Source organism: Vicugna pacos, chromosome 6 (genome assembly GCF_048564905.1).
Source record: "Vicugna pacos chromosome 6, VicPac4, whole genome shotgun sequence".
Classification (NCBI taxonomy): Eukaryota; Metazoa; Chordata; class Mammalia; order Artiodactyla; family Camelidae; genus Vicugna; species Vicugna pacos.
Genome location: NC_132992.1, coordinates 38,568,704 through 38,589,468, shown reverse-complemented (window position 1 = coordinate 38,589,468; position 20,765 = coordinate 38,568,704). Strand labels below are relative to the sequence as shown.

The window sequence follows — 20,765 nt, the reverse complement described above, 5'->3', positions numbered from 1 at the left end:
GTGATGAAAATGTTTTGGAACTAGATAGCAGTAATGGCTGAACAAAATTGTGATGTACTAACTGCCACCAAATTATACACTCAAATTAGTTAAAATGATGAAATTCCATGTTATATGTATTTTATCACAATTATAATAATTTTAAAAAGGCAAATTGTGGAGTCAGGGAAATCTGAGTTAAGACTTAGCGCCACACTTTTGCTCTGTAACCTTGGACAGGTCTTATAAACACATTACGGCTCTGTTTCCTCATCTTAAAAAAGAGGACATTACTTACCTCAAACTATGCTAATGAGGATTAAATGAGACAGTATACAGTAATATAATTAAATGGGTATGGCACACAGGCAGAACTGAATGTTAGTACTATAATCACCTATCCATTGTATCTTATGATATTTACTTGTACAGCAAAATTCCAATTCTAATAAAATAAGAAAATCATTAGCTGAAGAGAAAAGACTGAGCATCTCAAGGTGGTAGATCAACATAACATGGAATGAACCTGAATCTCTAAATGAATTCATGGAGCAGAAACTCTTTGTCCAATTGCCCCTAACCAATCCACACTGGACTGTAACATGAGCAAGTAATAAACTTTTATTATGTTAAACCATTAAGACTTCAGGGTTTACCTATTACAGAAGCTAGTCTTATTTACATTAACTAGTACATGTACTCAAGAATGGATGTTGGAGGAGGATATAGTTCAGTGGTAGAGTGCCGTGCTTAGTTAGCATGTACAAGGTCCTGGGTTCAATCCCCAGTACCTCCTATGAAAGATCAATCAATCAATGTAAAATGATAATATAAAACCTGATTATCTCCCCCAACAAAAAAGAAAAAAAAAAAAAAAGAATGGATGCTATCTGTTGGAAAGGTACTATATTGTCACCAAACAGATTCCAGGACTGGAAAGAAACAGTATGAGTTAATACTTAATGTTGTGAAATATGCCCCCTATATTTGCCCTCCCTCACTTGTTTAATGAAATAAACAATAACTGAAAGTACCTTTCCCCGATCTTTTAAAAACTTTCAGCTCCCCTTCTGTCCTCACACAAATTAACTGACCACATAAATTCTAGCAAATTGCTATTGTTTACTGGACATATTACACCAGGAGCTCCTGCATTAACTTGTTCATCCCTAATGCCTATACTTTTAGCCATTAAGTGCATGCAGCTATCAAGAGGAAGAGGAAAACAAGAAATTAGCCAAGACAACAGAAGAGGAGTCCTCAAGGTGAATGCTGGATGCACCTGCATAGGCTATATGTTGTATGCTGTGGACCCGTGCTTTCCATTTGTTCCCCTCCTCCCTTTGCCCAGTATGGAGACCTTGGACACATGACAGACAGGTTTCAGGCATGCATTTTTATAAGCAGGTTACTTTTTTTATTTGTACTTTACTGTTTTTTAATTTTAATGTTTAAAATTCAATAAAGTTGTTCTGACTTTATCGTATTTATTAAGACCACCTTCTACTACACTATAGCAAATGATACTATTATGTTATGAAAATGAACACATTCATATATGTAAAAAACAGAGTCAATCTTAAGAAAAATACTAGTAACAGTACAGGTAGTATCTGCATTTGGCAAATACATGAATGTAGTCTGCAAATTACTACGTTTCACAACTAATAGCACAGCTGATAGAAGTCTGTAGGTAAAAGCAGGAAAGCAAAGTAGAGAGAGATTTAAGAGCACAAATTTCCTTATCCAACATGACAGTGGAGTTATCAGATACTCTCTGCAGTGAGAGTTAAGATATAGGGTTTTAAGTGTAATACTTTGAGAATCAAAAAATAAATCTTACAAAGGATAGATGAAGAAGTAGTAACAAAAGAGTACATAGTAACAATTTAAAATTTTTATCTTCCATAATAGCAAGTCAATATATACTGTTTATAACCAATCAATGAAGAAAACAAAAGCAAAGGTCTACATCTCTGAGACTCCTGTGAGCACTTACAAGCAAGTTTTCCTTTTCATGTTAAACTTCTGTGTATTGTTTAAATTATTCTCACCTGCATTTTATCTTTTGTAAAAAAAAAATACACACATACAAAAAGATGGAAAAAACCATATTTATTAAATACTGTTATTCAGATACAAACAATACCTGATAAACACACAGAGAATACAAATAAAATTTCGCAGATTATCCTCTTCTAGAAGACTTTCATTAATATGAATACATACAATACTATAGTGTATAGAAACATGAACTAAGGATCAGGGAATTCATTCCTAATGTTTGAGTAACAGTCTAAAAAGATTAATAGTAATGAAAAAGCAAGAGTAAAATATCTTAATATTTTAAATTGTGTTTGAAAATATTTTAAATACAGTTACTTACCAAGATTCTGTGACCCACCAGGTTTATTTTCATTCATTGTACTAGGAAAAATAAGAATAAATAATACAGCCATCTTAACTTTAAAATTTTCAAGTTATCCATTTTAATTAAATTCAGTCAATACATGATTACAAATAAGCTGCATGATCATTTCTCACTCTAGTACTTAATTCCCTCACCTCTCACACATTTAAGACCAATAGTTCTCATCAAGGGTGGTTAAGTCTGGGGACAGTGTCGAAATTGAAGGGAATGTTTTTTAGTTATCAAAAAGATTAAGATGACTACTGGCATTTAGTAGAAAGAAGCCAGGACTGTAGGATATACCAAGAAAAAAACAGACCTAGACTTTCAAATTTCTAGCTGGTCATTCAAGTAGGTTAAAAAAAAAAACCTACCTACAAACACATTAACCTAGAATTTAAGTCCATTTTACATATAAAGATCAAGTCTTTTTTTTTCCCCTTGCTATTTTAGGACAAAATGAATTCTTTCTAAATGACAGTTTCTATGTAAGTCAAGGAAATTTGTCTATTTTTTTCATAACTTTACCAAGAATTGTTCATTGTTCAGGAAAAATTAACAACAAAACATCATCAATAGCAGTGTTATTCATATTTAAGTAGCTTACAAAACAATCCTTTATCAGGCTATATTTGCCACTGTTGCATTTGCAGGGATTCTATATAAAGCTGCAAACATCTGACTGCCACATTGTATCTTCTAGCACAGTGCTCAAAACTATTTACAGATTGAAAGACATGAGCTGCCTCTGTTTCCTCACTCCCTACTAGCTAACAAATAAAATTATTTGTATTCATTACTGAAATACAACTTTTCTCTAACTGTTCTCCAGAGCCAAAAGATCAACTAGAGGAAGAATAGTATCTTAATAACATTAAAGTTTCACTTTACCAAGGATATATGAACAGCCTGCTTAAATGTTCGTTATGAGATCCAAGTATGATAACATGTGTAAGCTCTTGGAATTTAAGTGGAAACGGGTAAACATAATAATTAATGCTGCTAGATAAATGTAGCCTCATTTTATAGTTGCAAAACCTATGCTCAGAGAATTTAAATACTTGTACAAGGTCACAGAGCTCATGGGTGGGAATCAACTAACTCATAATTGAGTGACTATGCCACTTCACATGAAAATAATTAAAACACAATAAATAAATATATTAAATATCAAAGAAAGGACAAAGGTACCCTATAAGATTACTATCAAACTGCATCAATGCTTTCTTACAATTTAGAATTCATATTTCATTCTAATTTTAAGAACTGTTTTGGGTTTAACCATTGGTTTTCTCATATTATCATTTTTGTGCTTTCATAAAAAGTCACAGTCCAAGTCTTTTGAATCACTTTTACTCCAAGCCTTCAGTATTTTCGCTTCTTTCTTACAAAATCATCTGTGCCATAAAGATAGGTATTTCTTAAAAGAATCTGTAAAACAACTGAAGAGCCCCACTTTAAGCAGGCTCTGCAATTAAGTGGATCTGGCTTACCGTTCCCATTCCCTCCCCACAACCATTAATGTACAGTTAAAAGAGTCCTCCTTTAGTGTTTCCTGGATTTTTTGTTTGTTTTTTAGAGGTATTGATTATACTCCATAGAGACATATAACAACACTTTTGATGTTTATACATGTTCATGAAATGATTGTGGACTGCCCTACTTGGTCAAAACTGATTGAGGATCACAACTGATTTTAAACATGCTAAGGTATATCAGGGCGTTGGGGCAGGGCCCATCATAAAACTGCCCCAACGCCCTGCCCCAACGCCCAGGGCCCATCTTAAAACTGATGAAATACAATAAATAGAAAGATAAAATGCCTCTTTTATTAGGACTTCTTTATAATTCAACTTCTGATGATGAATTCAGCATATCACAAACTATCCATAGGTAAGAATTCACTGCAGAAAATTCTATAAACTCAGGATAAGAGTACTTAACCTAAACATAAAAGTTTTAACTTACATAGTCAGCATCCCAACAATACAGATTTATATTTGAAATCCAATCTCTCCAGTTTATAATTCCTTAAGCTCTCTCCTCTGTAGGTGAATTGCAACTACTACTTACTTTTAGACTCCCTGTAATTCAGAATAATGACAGATCCACAGAGGTAACTTGGTTCTAGACTAATTTTTCTTTATAAAGAAATCACAATTTCTATGCAGCTATGTCTTCCCCTCTTCCCCTTCCCACTACAAGGACCCAAGGCTATCTCTCTTGGTTGGACAACACAATGAAGTTCTGTCTAAATCTTTATAATACATGTACAAGTATGCTATTTAAAGAAGGTACCTGAAGTTTCTTAATTACCAGCCTCAGAATTCTGTATTACACAGTGCTTTCTTATCTTTAAAAATAAATAGAAAATAATACAAATGAACATCAATCTCACATGTCACAAAAAAAGTGGCACAGGAATATGGAGAAGACAATACTAAAAACCCTCCAAGTATCAATGACTACAAGCTGATCGTTAAGAAAGATCTCCAGTGCTATCAGAACATGTACAGGAAAGGTTTTTCCTGTTTACCAATCTAATAAGTACTTCACTCAGTTTTTCAAAGTGTATTAATACACAATATTCCAGATAGACCAATGTAACAAGAATAAAAAACCCAGAAACAGTTCCACACTTTTCCAGTTACTTGCTTTAGAAAAAAGGCACCTAAGCAATTCAATGAGAAAAAGAGAAATCATTCCAAAGAATGGTGCTGAAAAAATTGGATATCCATACAAAAACAAATAAACCTTGACTCATACTTTACACCATAAACAAAAATTAATTTGAAGTGGATTATAGATCTTACTATAAAAGCTAAAACTGTAAAAGTTTTAAAAGAAAAATAATGCATTATACTTCATCGAAATTAAAACTTCCACTCAGCAAAAAATACCATTAAGAAAGTGAATTATGCATGTCACACACTGGGAGAAAATATTTGCAAAAGATGTGCCTGACAAGACTTGGATCCACAGTACTTAGAGAACTCCTAGAATAATATAAAGCAAACAATTCAATAATGAGATGGGCAAAAGACATAAACAGATACTTCATGAAGGAAGATACATGAATAGCCAATAAACACATGAAAAGATGTTCAATATCACTGGTAACTAAGATAATGAACGTTAAAAGGACTATGAAAAACAACTTTACTTTAAACCTGTAATAATGGCTAAGATTAAAAAGACTATCAACACCAAACATTGCAAAGGACATGAAGCAACAGGGAACTCTCATAAATTGTTGATTAGAATGCAAAATGAAATAATCACTTTGAAAAGTTTTCAAATTTCTTAAAAGTTAAATATATATACTCAGATGCAGGAATTTCACACCCAGATATTCATCCAAGGGAAGTTAAAACATATACAGATAAAAAATTTTATACAAAAATGTTCATAGCAGCCTTTTTCATGATATTCTAAAACTGGAAGCCTACAAGTCCATCACCAAGGAAGTGCATAAACAAATCGCAGTGTATTAATAAAATGCAATACTATCCAGCAATGAAAAGACAGTAAGTGCTGCAAGATGCAACAAAACAGATTAATCTCACAAATATTATGCTGAGTGAAAGAAAGTACATCCTATTCTCATCCACATTACTCCATTCATACGAAGTTCTATGACAGATAAAACTAATCCATCATGAAAATTATCAAAACAGTGCTTGTCTCTCAGGTGGGGAGATGACTCAAAGGGACTTAAGTAAACTTTCTGAAATATCCTGCTTTTGCTAGGATTATCTAAGTAAGCCACGTTGATACAGAGAAGAAATCTCAATTTCCAACTGAGGTACAGAGCTATAGATACTGACTTCCTAACACAGCATTCCTCCTCTTAATTTTGTAATTTTCAAAGAAATACCACTCTAGGCCCACTTTGTAGCTCAGACTTGATGTTGACTCTTACACAAAGCCTTAGCTTTGCTTTGACTCTATCAAAACACTATTTCATTTAAATTTCACCTCAATGCCACCCTTATCCAAAATGCTATAAAAAATATATTTTATCCTTTGCCTGGTGAAAAGCCCTGTGGTTCTTCTGGTCTGCAATTTCTCTCATTACAATGAATCAATAAACCTAACTTTATCACACTGCAGGTTCCTTATCCCTGGTGGTTTTAGGCTGACTGGAGTAGGATTGCTAAAAGAAAGCAAATGTCACAAAACATTAAAAATTGGTGAATATGGATGGATAAAGTGTATACAGGAGTTCCCTTTACTATTCTTATAACTTTTCTCTAAGTTTAAAATTATATCAAAATTAAAAGTTAACCCCCAAATCAGATAATGTTCTAAAGATATAGTAAAAATCATATTTTTGACCGGTTCACATCAGGTTTCTTCCTAATCCAACACCTGAAAGAAAACTTTTGCTTCTAAATCCTCACTGATGATTGCTTTATTTCAAACAACAGTGTACAAAACACAACTACAGAAAAAAAATTCACATATTTTCAGTTGGATTTTTATCATTTGTTTTCTTTCTAGTATATGAATTTTAAGACTTCCTAAGAGGAAGGAGGAAAATAATGCTACGTAAGTATATATCTCAGTAACAGCCTAAATCTTAACAATACTCTTGGTCTTAGAAATAATATCCAAGTATTCCCCTTTTCCTTGAGAAATCATTAACAACTTGATGAAGAGCTCCAGTATGGCACTGTCAAGAGCTATTCTGAGTCTTCTGCACTACTTACCTCCACTTGCTCAGTCAGTGACACTCAGTTTGATATGCCTTCCTTCAAGAAGTGGAGCCTTATTTCCTTCTCCCTGATTGTGGCCCTGCTTAGTAACATCCACCAAAAAGCCTGGCAGAAATGACAATGTGTAACTAGGTCATAAAAGGCATTATGACGTCCTCCTTGCTCTCTGTCATGGATCACCTGCACTGGAGGAAGCTGGCTGCTGTGCCATAAGGACTTTAAAGATGCTCCCTGGACAGGTCCACTTCGCAAAGAACTGAGGCATTTACCCACAGCCATGTGAATGAGCCATTTTAGAAGTAAATCATTCAGCACCACTCAGGCCTTCACATGACTGCAGCCTCTCTGACAGTCTGAGAGTAACTTCATGGGAGACCCTAAGTCAGAACCACCCAGCTATGCTGCTTCTGAATTTCTTATCCACAGAAACTGTCAGATAATAAATGCTTGTTGTTTAAAGAATCAAGTTTTGGAGTGATCTGTTATACAGCAATAGATAACTAATACAATAAAGTTAAGCCAAAACTCCCTCTCATTCTAACTGGGTGGCTGGTCTAACAGTTTTTGGTGGGATCTTTAGGATTTTCAGTATGTAAGATCATGTCACATGCAAACAGACAATTCTACTTACTCCTTTCTGATATGGATGTCTTTTATTTCTTTCTCTTGCCTGATTGCTCTGGTTAGGACTTCTAGTACTATGCTGAATAGGAGTGGTGAGAGTGGGCACCCTTGTCTTGATCCCAACCTTTCACCATTGAGTATGTTAGCTGTGGGCTTGTCATGGTACAACCTTTATGATATTGACATACATTCTTTCTATACACAATTTGTTGAGAATTTTTACCGTGAAAGGATTTTGTTAAACACTTTTGAGTATGCAAATTTTGAGATGATTAATTTTTTTCTCCTTCTATTAGGGTGATGTGTCACATTTGCTGATTTGCATATATTGATCCATCTGTGCATGCAGGGATGAATCCCACATGATGATAGTATATGATCCTTTTCATGGGCTGAATTCAGTTTGCTAGTGATTTGCTGAGAATTTTTACATCTACATTCATCAGGGATATTGGCCTATAGTTTTCTTTTCCTGTAGTGTCCTTATCTGGCTTTGATATCAGGGTAATGCTGGCCTCAAAAAATGAGCTTGGGAGTTGAACACTTTTTAGAAAAGAAATACAATACGGCCAACAAGCAAATGAAAGAAGGAATGGTGGAAAATTCACAAAAACGTAGAGATTAAACAGCACAATCTTTAATAAGCAAAAGAGTGAAGAAACCACAAGGGAAATTAGAAAATACTCAGAGATGAATTAAAATAAAAATATAACATGCTAAACTATGGTATACAGCAAAAAGTGATCAGAGGGAAATTTATAGCTGTAAATGCAGACATTAAAAAAGAAGATCCCAAAACAATAACCTAACTTTATACCTGAAGGAACTAGAAAAAAAGCAAACTGAAACCAAACTTAGTAAAAGGAAAGAATTCATAAAGACTAGAGAAGAGAAAATGTGAACAGGAAAACAACAGAGAATAAAATCAAAAGTTGGTTCTTCAAAAAGATCAACAAAATTGACTAACCCTTAGACAAGCCATTTGACAAAATCCAACACTTGTTCATGATAAAAACACTCATCAATCTAGGAATAGAGAGGAACTTCCTCAGCATGATAAAAAGCATCTGTGAAAAACCCATGGTAAACATCAAACTCAACGGAGGAAAAACGAAAACCTCCCACATAAGATCTGGAGCAAAACAATGTGCACTCTGACCACATCTACTCAACATTGTATGAGAAGTTCTAGCCAGAATAATCAGGCAAGAAAATAAATAAAAGGCTTCAAAATTGAAAGCAAGAAGTAGCTTTATTTGCAGAAGACATAATCTTACATATAGGAAATCCTAATGAATTCATAAAATACTGTTAGAGCTAATAAATTCAGTAAGTCATAGAACATAAGGTCAAGACAAAAAAAAATCAGAAAAATTCCTATATAATAGCAAAGAACAATCCATAAATGAAATCAAGAAATCAATTCCATTTACAATACCATCAAAAAGAATGAACTACTGAGGAAGAGATGTAACAAAGAGGTGCAAGATTTGTACACTGAAAGCCACTAAATACTGCAAAAAGAAATTAAAAAACCAAAATACATGGAAGGAACTCTCTGTTCATAGTTGGAAGACTTAATATTGTAAAGATGGCAATACTCCCCAAAGCTATCTACAGATTCGATTCAATCCCTATCAAAACCCAAGGGCCATTTTTGTAAAAATGGAAAGCCTGATCCTAAAATTCAATCAAAATTACAAGGAACCTCGAATAGTCAAAACAATGCAGAAAAGAAAAAGTTGAAAGAGTCACACTTCCCAGTTTGAAAACTTACTACAAAACTAGAGTAATCAAAGAAAGCTCCTAATGGTATAAAGATAAACATAGAAATAGAAAAGAAGTTATGAGTCAAGAAATAAACCCATGTATCTATTCTACGATCAATTAATTTTTAACAAGAATGTAAAAACTGTTCAATGTGGAAAGAACAGTCACCTCAACAAAAGGTGCTGGGACAACCGGGCAGCCACATGCAAAGGAATGGAGTTGGGCGTCTACCTTGCACTGTATATAAAAACTAATTAAAAAAGGATCCAGGATTGAGTATGCAAGAGCCAAAACTATAAAAATCTTATAAGAAAACATAGGATTAAATAAATCTTCATGACCTTGGATAAATTCACAGAGACAGAAAGCAGATTTGCGGTTTCCAGGGATGTGGAAATAGGAAGTGCAAAGTGACTGCCTAATAGGTAAGAGTTTTCCTTTTGGGGTGATGAAAATGTTTTGGAACTAGATAGAAATGATGGCTGCACAACACTGTGCATGTACTAAATGTCACTGAATTGTACACTTTAAAATGGTTAATTTCATGAACGTGAACTTTTTTTCCACAAAAAAGTTAAATGTACACCTTCCATATGATGCAACCAAGAAAAAGAAAGGCATATGTCCATTGTACACAAATGTGCATAGCTGCTTTATCTATAATAGCAAAAAACTAAAAACAACCTAAATGTCCATCAAGAACTGACAAAACAAACTATGGAATATTCATATAGTGAAATACATTTACTAAAACTCATTGAACTAAAATGGGTGCATTTTATTCTATATAATTATATCACTAGACATATTCAAAAGTTAATAACCTTCATTAAAAAATAAAAATATCTATTTAAATTGAACAGAAAAACCAGCATTTGAGAAACTTGTAAGTTGCCCCTCCGACCTAAGAGAAAAAGCTGGAAAGACTGAAAAATCAATGCTTCTTGGATCTGTAATATGAAATTAACACACACTGTAAGTCAACCATACTTAAAAAAACCAAAACAAACAACAAAAACAACTAATAGAACTGCAAAGAGAAACGGATGAATCCACTCCCACAGTTGGAGATTTCAACAACTCTCTATCAGAAATGGGCAGATCCAGAAGATAGAAAATCAGCAAGGACACAGTTGAATTCAACAACATCATCAGTCAACTGGATGTAATAATCTACTTCATCCAACAACAGCAGAATACATTCCTCTCAAGTTTACCAGGCAACATTCACCAAGATAGACCACATTCTGGGCCATAAAACAGATCTTAACAAATTTAAAGGAATAACAATCATACACTGTCTGCTCCTAGACTAGAATTAAACTAGAAACCAGTAACAGAAAGATAACTGGAAAATCCCAAAATACATAGAGATTAAACACGCTTTTAAGTAACACAAATGTCAAAGAAGAAATCTCAAGAGAAAATATAAAATATTTTGAACTAAATAAAAATGAAAAAAACAAGTTATCAAAATTTGAGGGATGCTGTGGAAGTAATGCTTAGGGGCAAATTTATAGCATTAAATGCATAAGAAAAGATCTGAAATCAATTATCTAAGTTTCTATTTTAGGAAACTAGAAAAAGAGCAAATTAAATCCAACAAGAATTAGAGCAGAAATCAATGAAAATTAAAATAAGAAATCGATAGAGAAAATCAACAAAACCAAAAGCTGGTTCCTTGGAAAGACCAAAAAGATCAGGAAGCCTCCAAGCAGGCTAAGAAAAAATGAGAAAGGAGATGAATTATTAATACCAGAAATGAAAAAAGTGGTATCACAACATATCCTACAGACATTAAAAGTACACTAAAGCAATACTATGAACAACTCTGTCCACAAATTTGATAATCTAGATAAAAAGGACCAATTTCCTGAAGGATACAATTTTTTGTCAAAACTCACACAATAAAAAACAATCTGAATTGACCAGTATCAAAGAAATGGGACCAATAATTAACAGCCTTTTAAAACAGAAATCACCAGACCAAGATGGGTTCACTGGTAAATCCTAATAAACATTTAAGGAAAAAATTATACCAATTCTCTACAATCTCTTGAGAAGACAGACGCAGAGGGAATACTTCCTAAGTCATTCCATTAGGCCAGCATTCCTCTAATACTGAAACCAAAGACATCACAGGAAAATTACAGACCAGTATCTTTCATGAACATAAATGCCACAACAAAATAATAGCAAATCAAATTCAACATTTTATAAAAAGAATGATACACCACAACCAAGCACGATTTACTTATTATGCAATCATGCATTATCTGTTATGCATACCTGAGTAACATTATGCAAACCTGTTATGAAAATTATGCATACCTGTTATGAAATCATGTTGGTATTTACCCAAAGGTGGTAAAAACTTAAGTCTACCTCAAAACCTTCTCATGGATATTTACAGCATTTTTATTCACAATAGCCAAAACTTGGAAGCAATTACGATGTCCTTCATAGATGAACACATAAATAAACTATACATCCAGACAATGGAATATTATCCAATGCTAATGCTAAGAGGGAAAAAAAAAAGCTATCAAGCCATGAAAAAACATGGAAGAAACTTAAATGCATATTACTAAGTTAAAGAAGCCAAACAGAAAGGCTACATACTATACAATTCCAACTATATAATATTCTGGAAAAGGCAAAACTATGGAGACAGTAAAAAGATCACCAGTTACAAAGGGCAGAGGAGGGATGAATAGGTGGAGCAGAGGAATTTTAAAACTGTGAAAACACTGTTAGGACATCACACCCATAGAATGTACACCAAGAGTGAACCATAATTTAAATTTAGACTTTGAGTGATTATCATGTGTCAATGTAAGTTCATCAATTGTAACCAATGTATCACTCTAGTGGGGGATGTTGATAATGGGAGAGGCTACGCATGTGTTGGGATAGCAGTATGTTGGAAATCTCTATTATCTTCTCCTCAATTTTGCTGTAAACCTAAAACTGCTCTAAAAAATAGTTTTTAAAAAAGGAAAAGCAATAAAATTATAAGTTTACACTAACTTATTTTATAACTAGTCCTCTGGCAATAGGTTTTTCCCTCCCTCTCTAGGTTTTGGCTCCCTATGTCCGTTGTTCACGTTTCTTCATCATTCTATTGTCATCTCAGCACCTTACCAGCTTGGTTCCCAATAGTCTCTTGGTATTCCAACTCCAAAACTCAGAAAGAAATACTGTTAATACTCTAGCCTGCATCAGATATTCAGCTCTGATTCAAATACCTGGTACAACTTTGGCTGGAGAAGGTATGAAGGATGAGAACATATCAGGATCACATGCTCCTCGGTCGAAACCCTTACTCACTGGTCCTTAGAATGATATGCTTACAACACTGGCAGGTTTCTAAAAAGGTTGTGGGCAAGGAAATCAGGTAACAGTCTTAACTGTTCTAATTGAAAAGGCAAACTTCTGTTTTTAATTTCCCGATATTTTCTTAATTTAGAATTGAATTAATGTAGAAGTCAACATTCATGTAAAAATAAGGTTAATTTTGTTACAACATTATTTTTAACTTACACTTAACATATATTATTTAAAAGTAAAAATAAATACTGCACAGGAGGAAATTAAATGCAAAAAAAAGCCGCGAACTTTTTTTTTAAGTAATAAATCTTTCAGTGCCTCAGTTTCTTCACCTTAATATAGGGGTAATAATAAAATGGCTATAAAGGTTAAGTAAAGATTTTATGTGTAAAGCATTTGAAGTTCTGTGAATATCAGCAAATACTAATCTTTTTTTCCTCACATGAAATGTCTTCTTAGCCTCACAATTCCAATACTTATTTTTCCATAGTCTGTGAAATTTACAAACTATGTATCACTAAAATTTCTCTATTAAGCTGCATAGAAGTATATTCTATCATCTTTTAATTTTTAACTTTTTCAGCTTAATAAGATACAATGTGTTAAACTGTTAAAATAACAAGCACTTGAACATACACAGTTTCAGATACTCACTGTTCTGCACCTAGATTTGCAAATACAAAGACAAAGAGAACAAGAGCTCTCAGTCTAGTGCTAGTTTGTTTACAATTAAACTGCACTGAGGAAGAAGCAGCTTGGGGAAGTCTTGGAAGGTATCTGAATCCCACTTGGTAAAGATTTAAGGAGAAATAAAAAAGGTCAATGGCTTAGGATGCATAAATATAATAGAGAATAGATCTGGAGAACTGTAGTAGTATGACAAACATTACAGGCTGGAAAATGGTGGAATATTATGAAGATGATTCTTGAAAACAAGTTGGAACCAGACTGAGAAGGGCTTTGTGAAAAAGAGAAAGAAAGAAGGAAAGAAAGAGCAAAGAAATTTGAACTATACACAGTAGACAATGGGAAGTCATCAGAGATTTTTATGGAGCATTATTTGGAGAGTCTGCAAAGAGGCAGGAAGCATTATAATCAGTCAGTTAACCAATAAGAGGTATAAACTTTCTAACTAAACCTAGTTTCTGACCCTAGCTGAAACATTAGCGTGTGAAAACATGACTGAACCCCCCTCAGCCTCCATTTTCTTACCTGAAATTACCAGTATGTATCACAGTGTTGTGACAATTAATGAAATAATGTACATAATACAGTTTGCACAATGCTTAGTAACTCAACTTAAGAGGAGATATATGTATCATTTACTATGTGCCACATACTAGTCTAACGTTTTTGTATGTACTGATTCATTTTAGTCTCACAATCCTACAAGATAGGTATAGTTAAGGGAATTAAAGCACTGAAAGGTTAAGCAACTTGCTTAGAGTCACACAGCCACCAAGTGGTGGATATAGAGTTGAAACACAAGCAACCTGGCTCCAGTTTCATGCCCTTAACCAACATATGATACCTCTCTGGGAAGATCAAGTCAGTGTTTTAAAAATTCTGGTCAAATTTTCTAACTTTCAAGTTAAATTTATAGATTCTTCAATCCCATCCTCCAGACCTATGGGATCAGAACCTGAGATCTGAAATACAGGAATCAGCACTTATCAAACCCTTCCAGGTAATGTGTACCCAGTAAAAGTTAAAACTCATTGGGTTAGGTAGAGCAAAAATCCAATGAAGAGTCCAGGTAAAGTAAAAGAACAGATTAAAACGTAGACACTAATTTTTTTTAAATTACCATTTACTGGTAGGTTATGTGAAATAACCAGAACCGCTGTCTGCAAACCTTAGGGAAGTATAGCTAATATTTTTTGCTGTAGTCTTACACAAAATGCTTCCATTTCAACAATCATAAATGTTGAATATTTATACCTATTTTTCCTGGCTAATAATGAAGCAGAAGTTCGTTAGCAGGGATGGGAGAGTAGGAGTAGCCAGCACTGGATGAACGAATGTCTATTTTGAATATTATTAACTTCCACTTTTTAAAAAAAATTCATACAGTTATATGGTATGATAACCTGGTGTTAAAATCTTAAGAGAAACATAAAATATCTTATCCTATAAAGCAGCACAAAATTAGTCCGACAGTTTTCAATAAGGCAAGATATAAAACTTCTACACATTCGAATGCTCACTTATATTTTACAGGTAGGGTACACATTTTAATTTATTCCAGAAGGCATAACTTTGTTAGGAGGTTAGATAGAGCTTGATATTTAAGGTAGTTAGTCATTATTAGTAAATATAACAAAAACCAAACAAAGGCATCAAAAAATCAAAACAAAGAAAACCCGATGCTGGAAACATTAGCAGAGTACTTTCAAAATGACTCCACAATAACCTAGCTGGCCAATGAATGAAGGGGGTGAAAAGGCAGGTCTGTGGAACTAAACCTTACCCTATTGTTAGCAAACTAAGACCCTTGTGAAAACCTCTGTTACTATAGCCAGTTTAAATAAGCAAGAGTCTCGGATTTTTGCGGCACAGGAAAAACGTCAACCGTGAAAGAAAAATATCCGGGTTTTGAATACAAAGGATACTCAGATTTCAGTTTAAATCCCCACCAGGCATTTCAAGGACTGTCAATTCCCTGCGGTCCAGAGTAATAAAATCTACTCCGGGTAGGAACTCGGAGCCACGAAGAGCATCTCTTCATTCTAAACCTGCTCCCAACCTTCCACCTTTAATAAAGAAAGATTCTTTTGCTTATGGTAACGCTTTCGCAGTAACTGTCGAAGCGTCAGCATTCCAACCGAACTGGCGGAAATACTCAACTACGATTACCAGAAAGTTGAACAACGTTTAACTTGGGGGCGGTCGGGCCTCCAAACCCCCAATACTCAAGAGTTAGCTTCTGCGCGCCTACCGTCGGGAGCGCTGGCCCGGGAGAGGCTCCCCCCGCCCAGACTTCCCAAAGTCCCCATGTCCGGCCCCACCACCCGACACCCCCAAAGGCACACCGAGGCCCAGGTATCCTGTCCCGCCTCCCAGTCTCATCCAACGATCCCGCTTCTTTCCCTGTAACACTCCGTTTCTTCTCGTTACCCATCCACTCACCGAGGCGCGCTGGGCAGAAGTTCCAGGGCGGCCGCGTCACTTTTCCCTTCCCGCGCTGCGCCACACGCCATCCGCGAGCTGCCCCATGCAACGGCCCACACGATTCAAACTCGCCCACTTCCGCCCGCAACCCGGAAGGGGCGCTCAGCCCCGCCCGCTGGACGCGGCGACGCGGGAGCTGGGGGAGAGCGAGGTGCGCTGCTGCGCTTTACACGCCCCTGGGTTCTCTCTCTGCTGTATACTCTTCGCTTTAGTTTCTTTTGTCCCTCTCCTCACATAGGTCCACAGAGAAGTGCGGGCGCGGGTTTGGTTTCTGCCCGGTGGCTCATGAGAGGATCCTCTTGTTTGTGAGATGGATTGAGACTTACTGAATTTTCATCCCTTCAGGGAAAGGAGAGAATAAAAGCACGAACCGAGCCCGGACGTTCTTACCCCTCCCCTGGTCCTCGCGTAAACACCAGACACTGCCAGGAGCAAAGAACAAGCCGTCCACAGACTTAGTACGGGGTTCCCTGGGCCTCCTTGGACCTGTCCGGGCACAGTCAGGACTTCTAACCTCTTTCTCTCCCCTGTCTGAGAAAGACAAAATGCGAAGTGCAGCCATCACACTTTTTCCAGCCACAAATTGAAAATAAGTGGTTGTGAAAGTTCCTGGTGCCAAATAATATTTTTGAGGTTAAGTGTTAGAAAGTGACTTTTTTTCTCCTCTGATAGACAATTTTACAAGATTACTACGTAGTTGTCCTGTGAGATTCTTGGGACAACAGTGTAATTTTCCTTTACTAAGGACCGCACAATATATACTCGATACCAAAAGTCTCAAACTTCTTAAGGGATACATCTGGAAACTTTAAGAAAGGAAGGACTGAACATGTTCTTAAGCAAAAAAGGAAAAAAAAAAAGGAAACTATATAACTCTGATCTTGAGGTTGCCACCAGATCATCCTCACATCTAATAGCCTTGATTTGATTTATCTAAACTTATCAGTAAGCCCCGATAGAACACCTTCAGTCTCCATCAAAACTGCGATTTGAAAGGCTTCTAGATTTCTAGGAATTTATAGTATAGATAATCTGACATAAAGGGATGTAAAGCTTTTGACTGATGAGCTGTTTTGAACTGTAAAATAGGATAACTTATGACAGTATCTGATATACTTAGTATCTGATATACTGACGCTGTGCAGGCACGAAAAATAATGATGTAAAGCAGTGGGTACTCACATGAAATAACGAAAAAAATCAGCTTCCAAGGACTATATATAATATCATTTCGAAGTATGTGTCCCTGAATGGCACACAAAGTTTCTGTATGAATGCAAAGACTAAAAAGTTATCTGTGGGAGTCATACTGGTGAATGGGGATGAGAAGAAACTTTTTAATCTTTTGCTTTATAACCAGTTGAATTTCTAAAATAATAAGCATGTTTATTCTTGCAATTTTAATTGTTTTTAAAAGAAAATTGTTAAAAATTAAGTGTATTCTAGATGCAAAATCAGGTTTAATAAATGTATAAATATATAATGTTTGAATAGTCTGTATCCATTCATTCATTCATCGATTCATTCAGCAGTTATATAGTAATGGTTTGACCACACATATTGTCATTCATGATATGCTGTATTATTTAATGTCCCACATTTCTAATATTGTCCCATTAAATATATTGCTCCTTCAAGTTCCTTGAAGGCAGAAACTATGTCATTTATTTTCCTGTGTCTTTCATAATTCTTGGCACCTTCCCACCATTAAGTTTTATCCTTCACAGGAATTAAATCCTCAAGAAGTTAAATATACTCAAATTGCCCTTGAAAAGCTCCTAAAACAATAATAAAATATATATGTGATTTTTTAAATATGACTTATAGGCAAGTTTTTGTTTTGTTTTGTTTTTTTAATGTTTGTCCTCTGAGTTTTTTTTTAGTTAGTTCTTCTTTAGGACCTTTAATGAATTCTTCAGTTTCTTCCACCAAAATGCTGACAAAGTTATCATCACCCAGCAGCCCTGCCATCAGTCAGTCCAGTGAGATTAATTTCTTATCAACAGTGGAGAGCCACTTAAAGTCACTGACATTTTTCTCATAAGACTAGTCAGGCTTAAAGTACAAGTTGCCTATGGATAGTGTTTATTGAATGGAAAACCAGCTTATTTGCATATTTAAACAGTTATTCTTTTCCCCCACCCCAGGGTGAGTACAGGTGAATTTGAATACAATCAGTATTCAAGTAATGCTACAGCATTGCAAGAACAAAGAAGATCTGCAATAAATACCACTGACTATATTGAGGAGCCAGAGTAAACCTGGATTTTTTAAAGAAACATTCACTACAGGACATATTTAAATCTAACAAATCCAGCCACCAGACTGGACATTCCTGACAGCCTAGTAAGATTTTAAATTAACTGAAATACATCGATGTGAGTGTTTTACTTAATAAAAACTACAAAGACTGAAGAAAAAAAAAAGGACAAAGAATTTTAGTTTCTGATACCCTCTCAGTAATCTGAACTAGCTGAAAACTGAATTTATAGAAAATCGGAGTCATAGCTAATGTAACTTTCTCTCTTCCCTGCTTTCCTCCTCCCATTCACGCCTTAAACAGCAGAAAATGAAACAGAAATACTCTTGGGACCAGTGGTCATCAGCTCACACACAAGAGTCAATACAAAGTGCTTTGGCAGAAGAGCTCCTAGACCCTGCTTCGAAAGGTTCTTACCACAACCAACACGAATTACAATAACAATAAAATGCCTAGAAATAAATTTTAAAGAAAAGTGTATGACCTGATATTTTTAAAAAAGTAAGTAGAGAACACAAGTAATTTCAGTATTTGTAAATGGAGAATGAGTATTTAAGAACTGTTAAGACGTTTGAAAGAAAAAGACAATTAGCAGAGGCTGGGAGTCAACTAGATACTACTAGATAGTAAAACTTACCACAAAGCTACTATGATCAAAGAGTGATAGTGAAAAAAATTCAAATACAGACAGAATCCAGAAAAATTCAATTATACATGAAATATTGATATAAAGGTAGCATTTCAGTTTAGTGGGAGAAGGATGTTTTCGCTCATAAATCAATGACAAATGGTAATAACTAGCTATCTATATGGAAGACACAAAGTTAGGCCTCTCCCTTGCACCATATGCAAAAATAAATTCTAGAAGGATTACAGATTGAAACATAAAAAATATAATAAACATGTAATAGGAGAAATATTAGAAGTATAATTGTGACTTTAGGTGAGAGGAGACGTCTTACAGAAGGAAGGAAACTTTGAAGCAATAAAGTAAGAGGTGTATAAGCCACTCCAAAATATGCTACTTTGGCATAAGGATTATTTTAAGTTGAAGACAATTGAGAAAAAGCAGACACAGAACTCTCTGCCCCGTCTCTAACTAAAAGCAGGGCATAAATTTCCTTCACTGAAAGTGTCCCCTCTTCTCTCTTTGATACCATGAAGAGAAAGACACACCTTATCATCAGAGATGGTGATGGCACCGAGATAAGTCTGCATAAAAAAGCCTTACTAAAAAACACTTATTTACCATTAGTTTCCCTCATATATTTACTTTCCTACAATTTACTGCCCCTAGAAACCCAAACCCTTCTTTTTTGTCTAGTCACTTCACAAGTACTGCCCTATGTTAAAATGGTATATAAGCTTTCAAGCACAACCACTTCTTTGGGTTTTCACTTCTTTTTTGTGCACACAAAAAAGCATACATCTTTTCTCCTGTTAATTTGTCTTTTGTCCGTTTAATTTGCAGAACTCCAAGTACTACACAAAAGCAGGCAGAGGAAATATTTTTCCTCCCCTATAAAGACACGTGACTATGTTAAAGTTTGAAGTATTAAAGTATTTCTTTGGCAAGATTTACCATGAAACATCAAAAAAGAAATGAGAGACTGTGAAAAACAATTATAGTACATATGATACAAAGTTAACAACTCTCATGTAAATACTTTTTTACAATTTGATTTTTTCAAAAAGTAATAAAAATGGTCAAAAGAAACAAGTAATTCATTGCAGAGGAAATGAGAATGGACAATAAACAAAAAAATATTCAACCTCACTGCTACACAACCAAAAAACTAATTTTCCTTTCTTGGATTGGCCAAAATTAAAACAAATTACAACATCCAATACTGGGAGGGTGTGGTAGTAAAACGTACATACTCATGTACTAATGGGAGCATGCACTGCTACAACTCTTCTGGAAAACAATTCTTTGACCAAATCTTCTCAACTTTGAGGCCCTCCTATAGAAATAAACATGCGCATGCTTTTGAAGCACTTCTAATTAGCAACAACTGTCTATCAGGAGAGGTTTCTGAATAAGTTAGGGTATATCCATACTATTAAGGAGACTTCACAAAGCTGTGTTGCTTTGCCCCCTAAACTGGTGCCCCCAAAGTTAGGGCTGTTGAATCCCCAAAGACATACAAATGAAAATGAAGAATGGTATTATTTTATCAGAAAAGTAACAATGTTCTGCTAGACAGTAATGCTGATACACCTGGCCCTACAGCATGGCACTAATTCTTACATTACCACTCACCTAGAATCAATACACATTGTAGACTATAAATTGCCCTTTATAGCAACTCATCCTCCCACTGGGTTAGCCATACTGAACTTCTGCTAACCCTTTTTGTCTTTCATTTGACTCAGATTTTCTTGATCCTCATCTCCTACACATACTTGAAACAAATATTTGACCCATATTTTTGGCAAATCTTGGTCTCCCCTTTTTAAGCCCAGATAGGTTCCTGAATGTCTGTCCACCTTGAGGATAAAT

General features: G+C 35.0%; 1 protein-coding gene across 7 annotated transcripts in view; it reads right to left on the bottom strand.

Moving 5' to 3' along the window:
• The window catches only part of G2E3 (G2/M-phase specific E3 ubiquitin protein ligase), a 47,269-nt gene extending 31,021 nt beyond the window's left edge, over window positions 1-16,248 (bottom strand). The window contains exons 1-3 of one of the 7 annotated variants that reach the window (XM_072962884.1): window positions 15,468-15,545; window positions 12,750-12,870; window positions 2,366-2,406 (exon numbers count right to left, since the gene is read on the bottom strand). In XM_072962884.1, coding sequence (XP_072818985.1) covers window positions 2,366-2,402 — 37 coding nt within the window. In that variant the 5' untranslated portion in view covers window positions 2,403-2,406; window positions 12,750-12,870; window positions 15,468-15,545. Of the gene's footprint in view, window positions 1-2,365; window positions 2,407-7,101; window positions 7,202-12,749; window positions 12,871-13,485; window positions 13,619-15,443; window positions 15,546-15,960 lie in introns of those variants that run through there. The other 6 variants (XM_072962882.1, XM_006207583.4, XM_031678906.2 and 3 more) reach the window with 6 other exon arrangements.
• Between the last annotated feature and the right edge of the window lie 4,517 nt (window positions 16,249-20,765).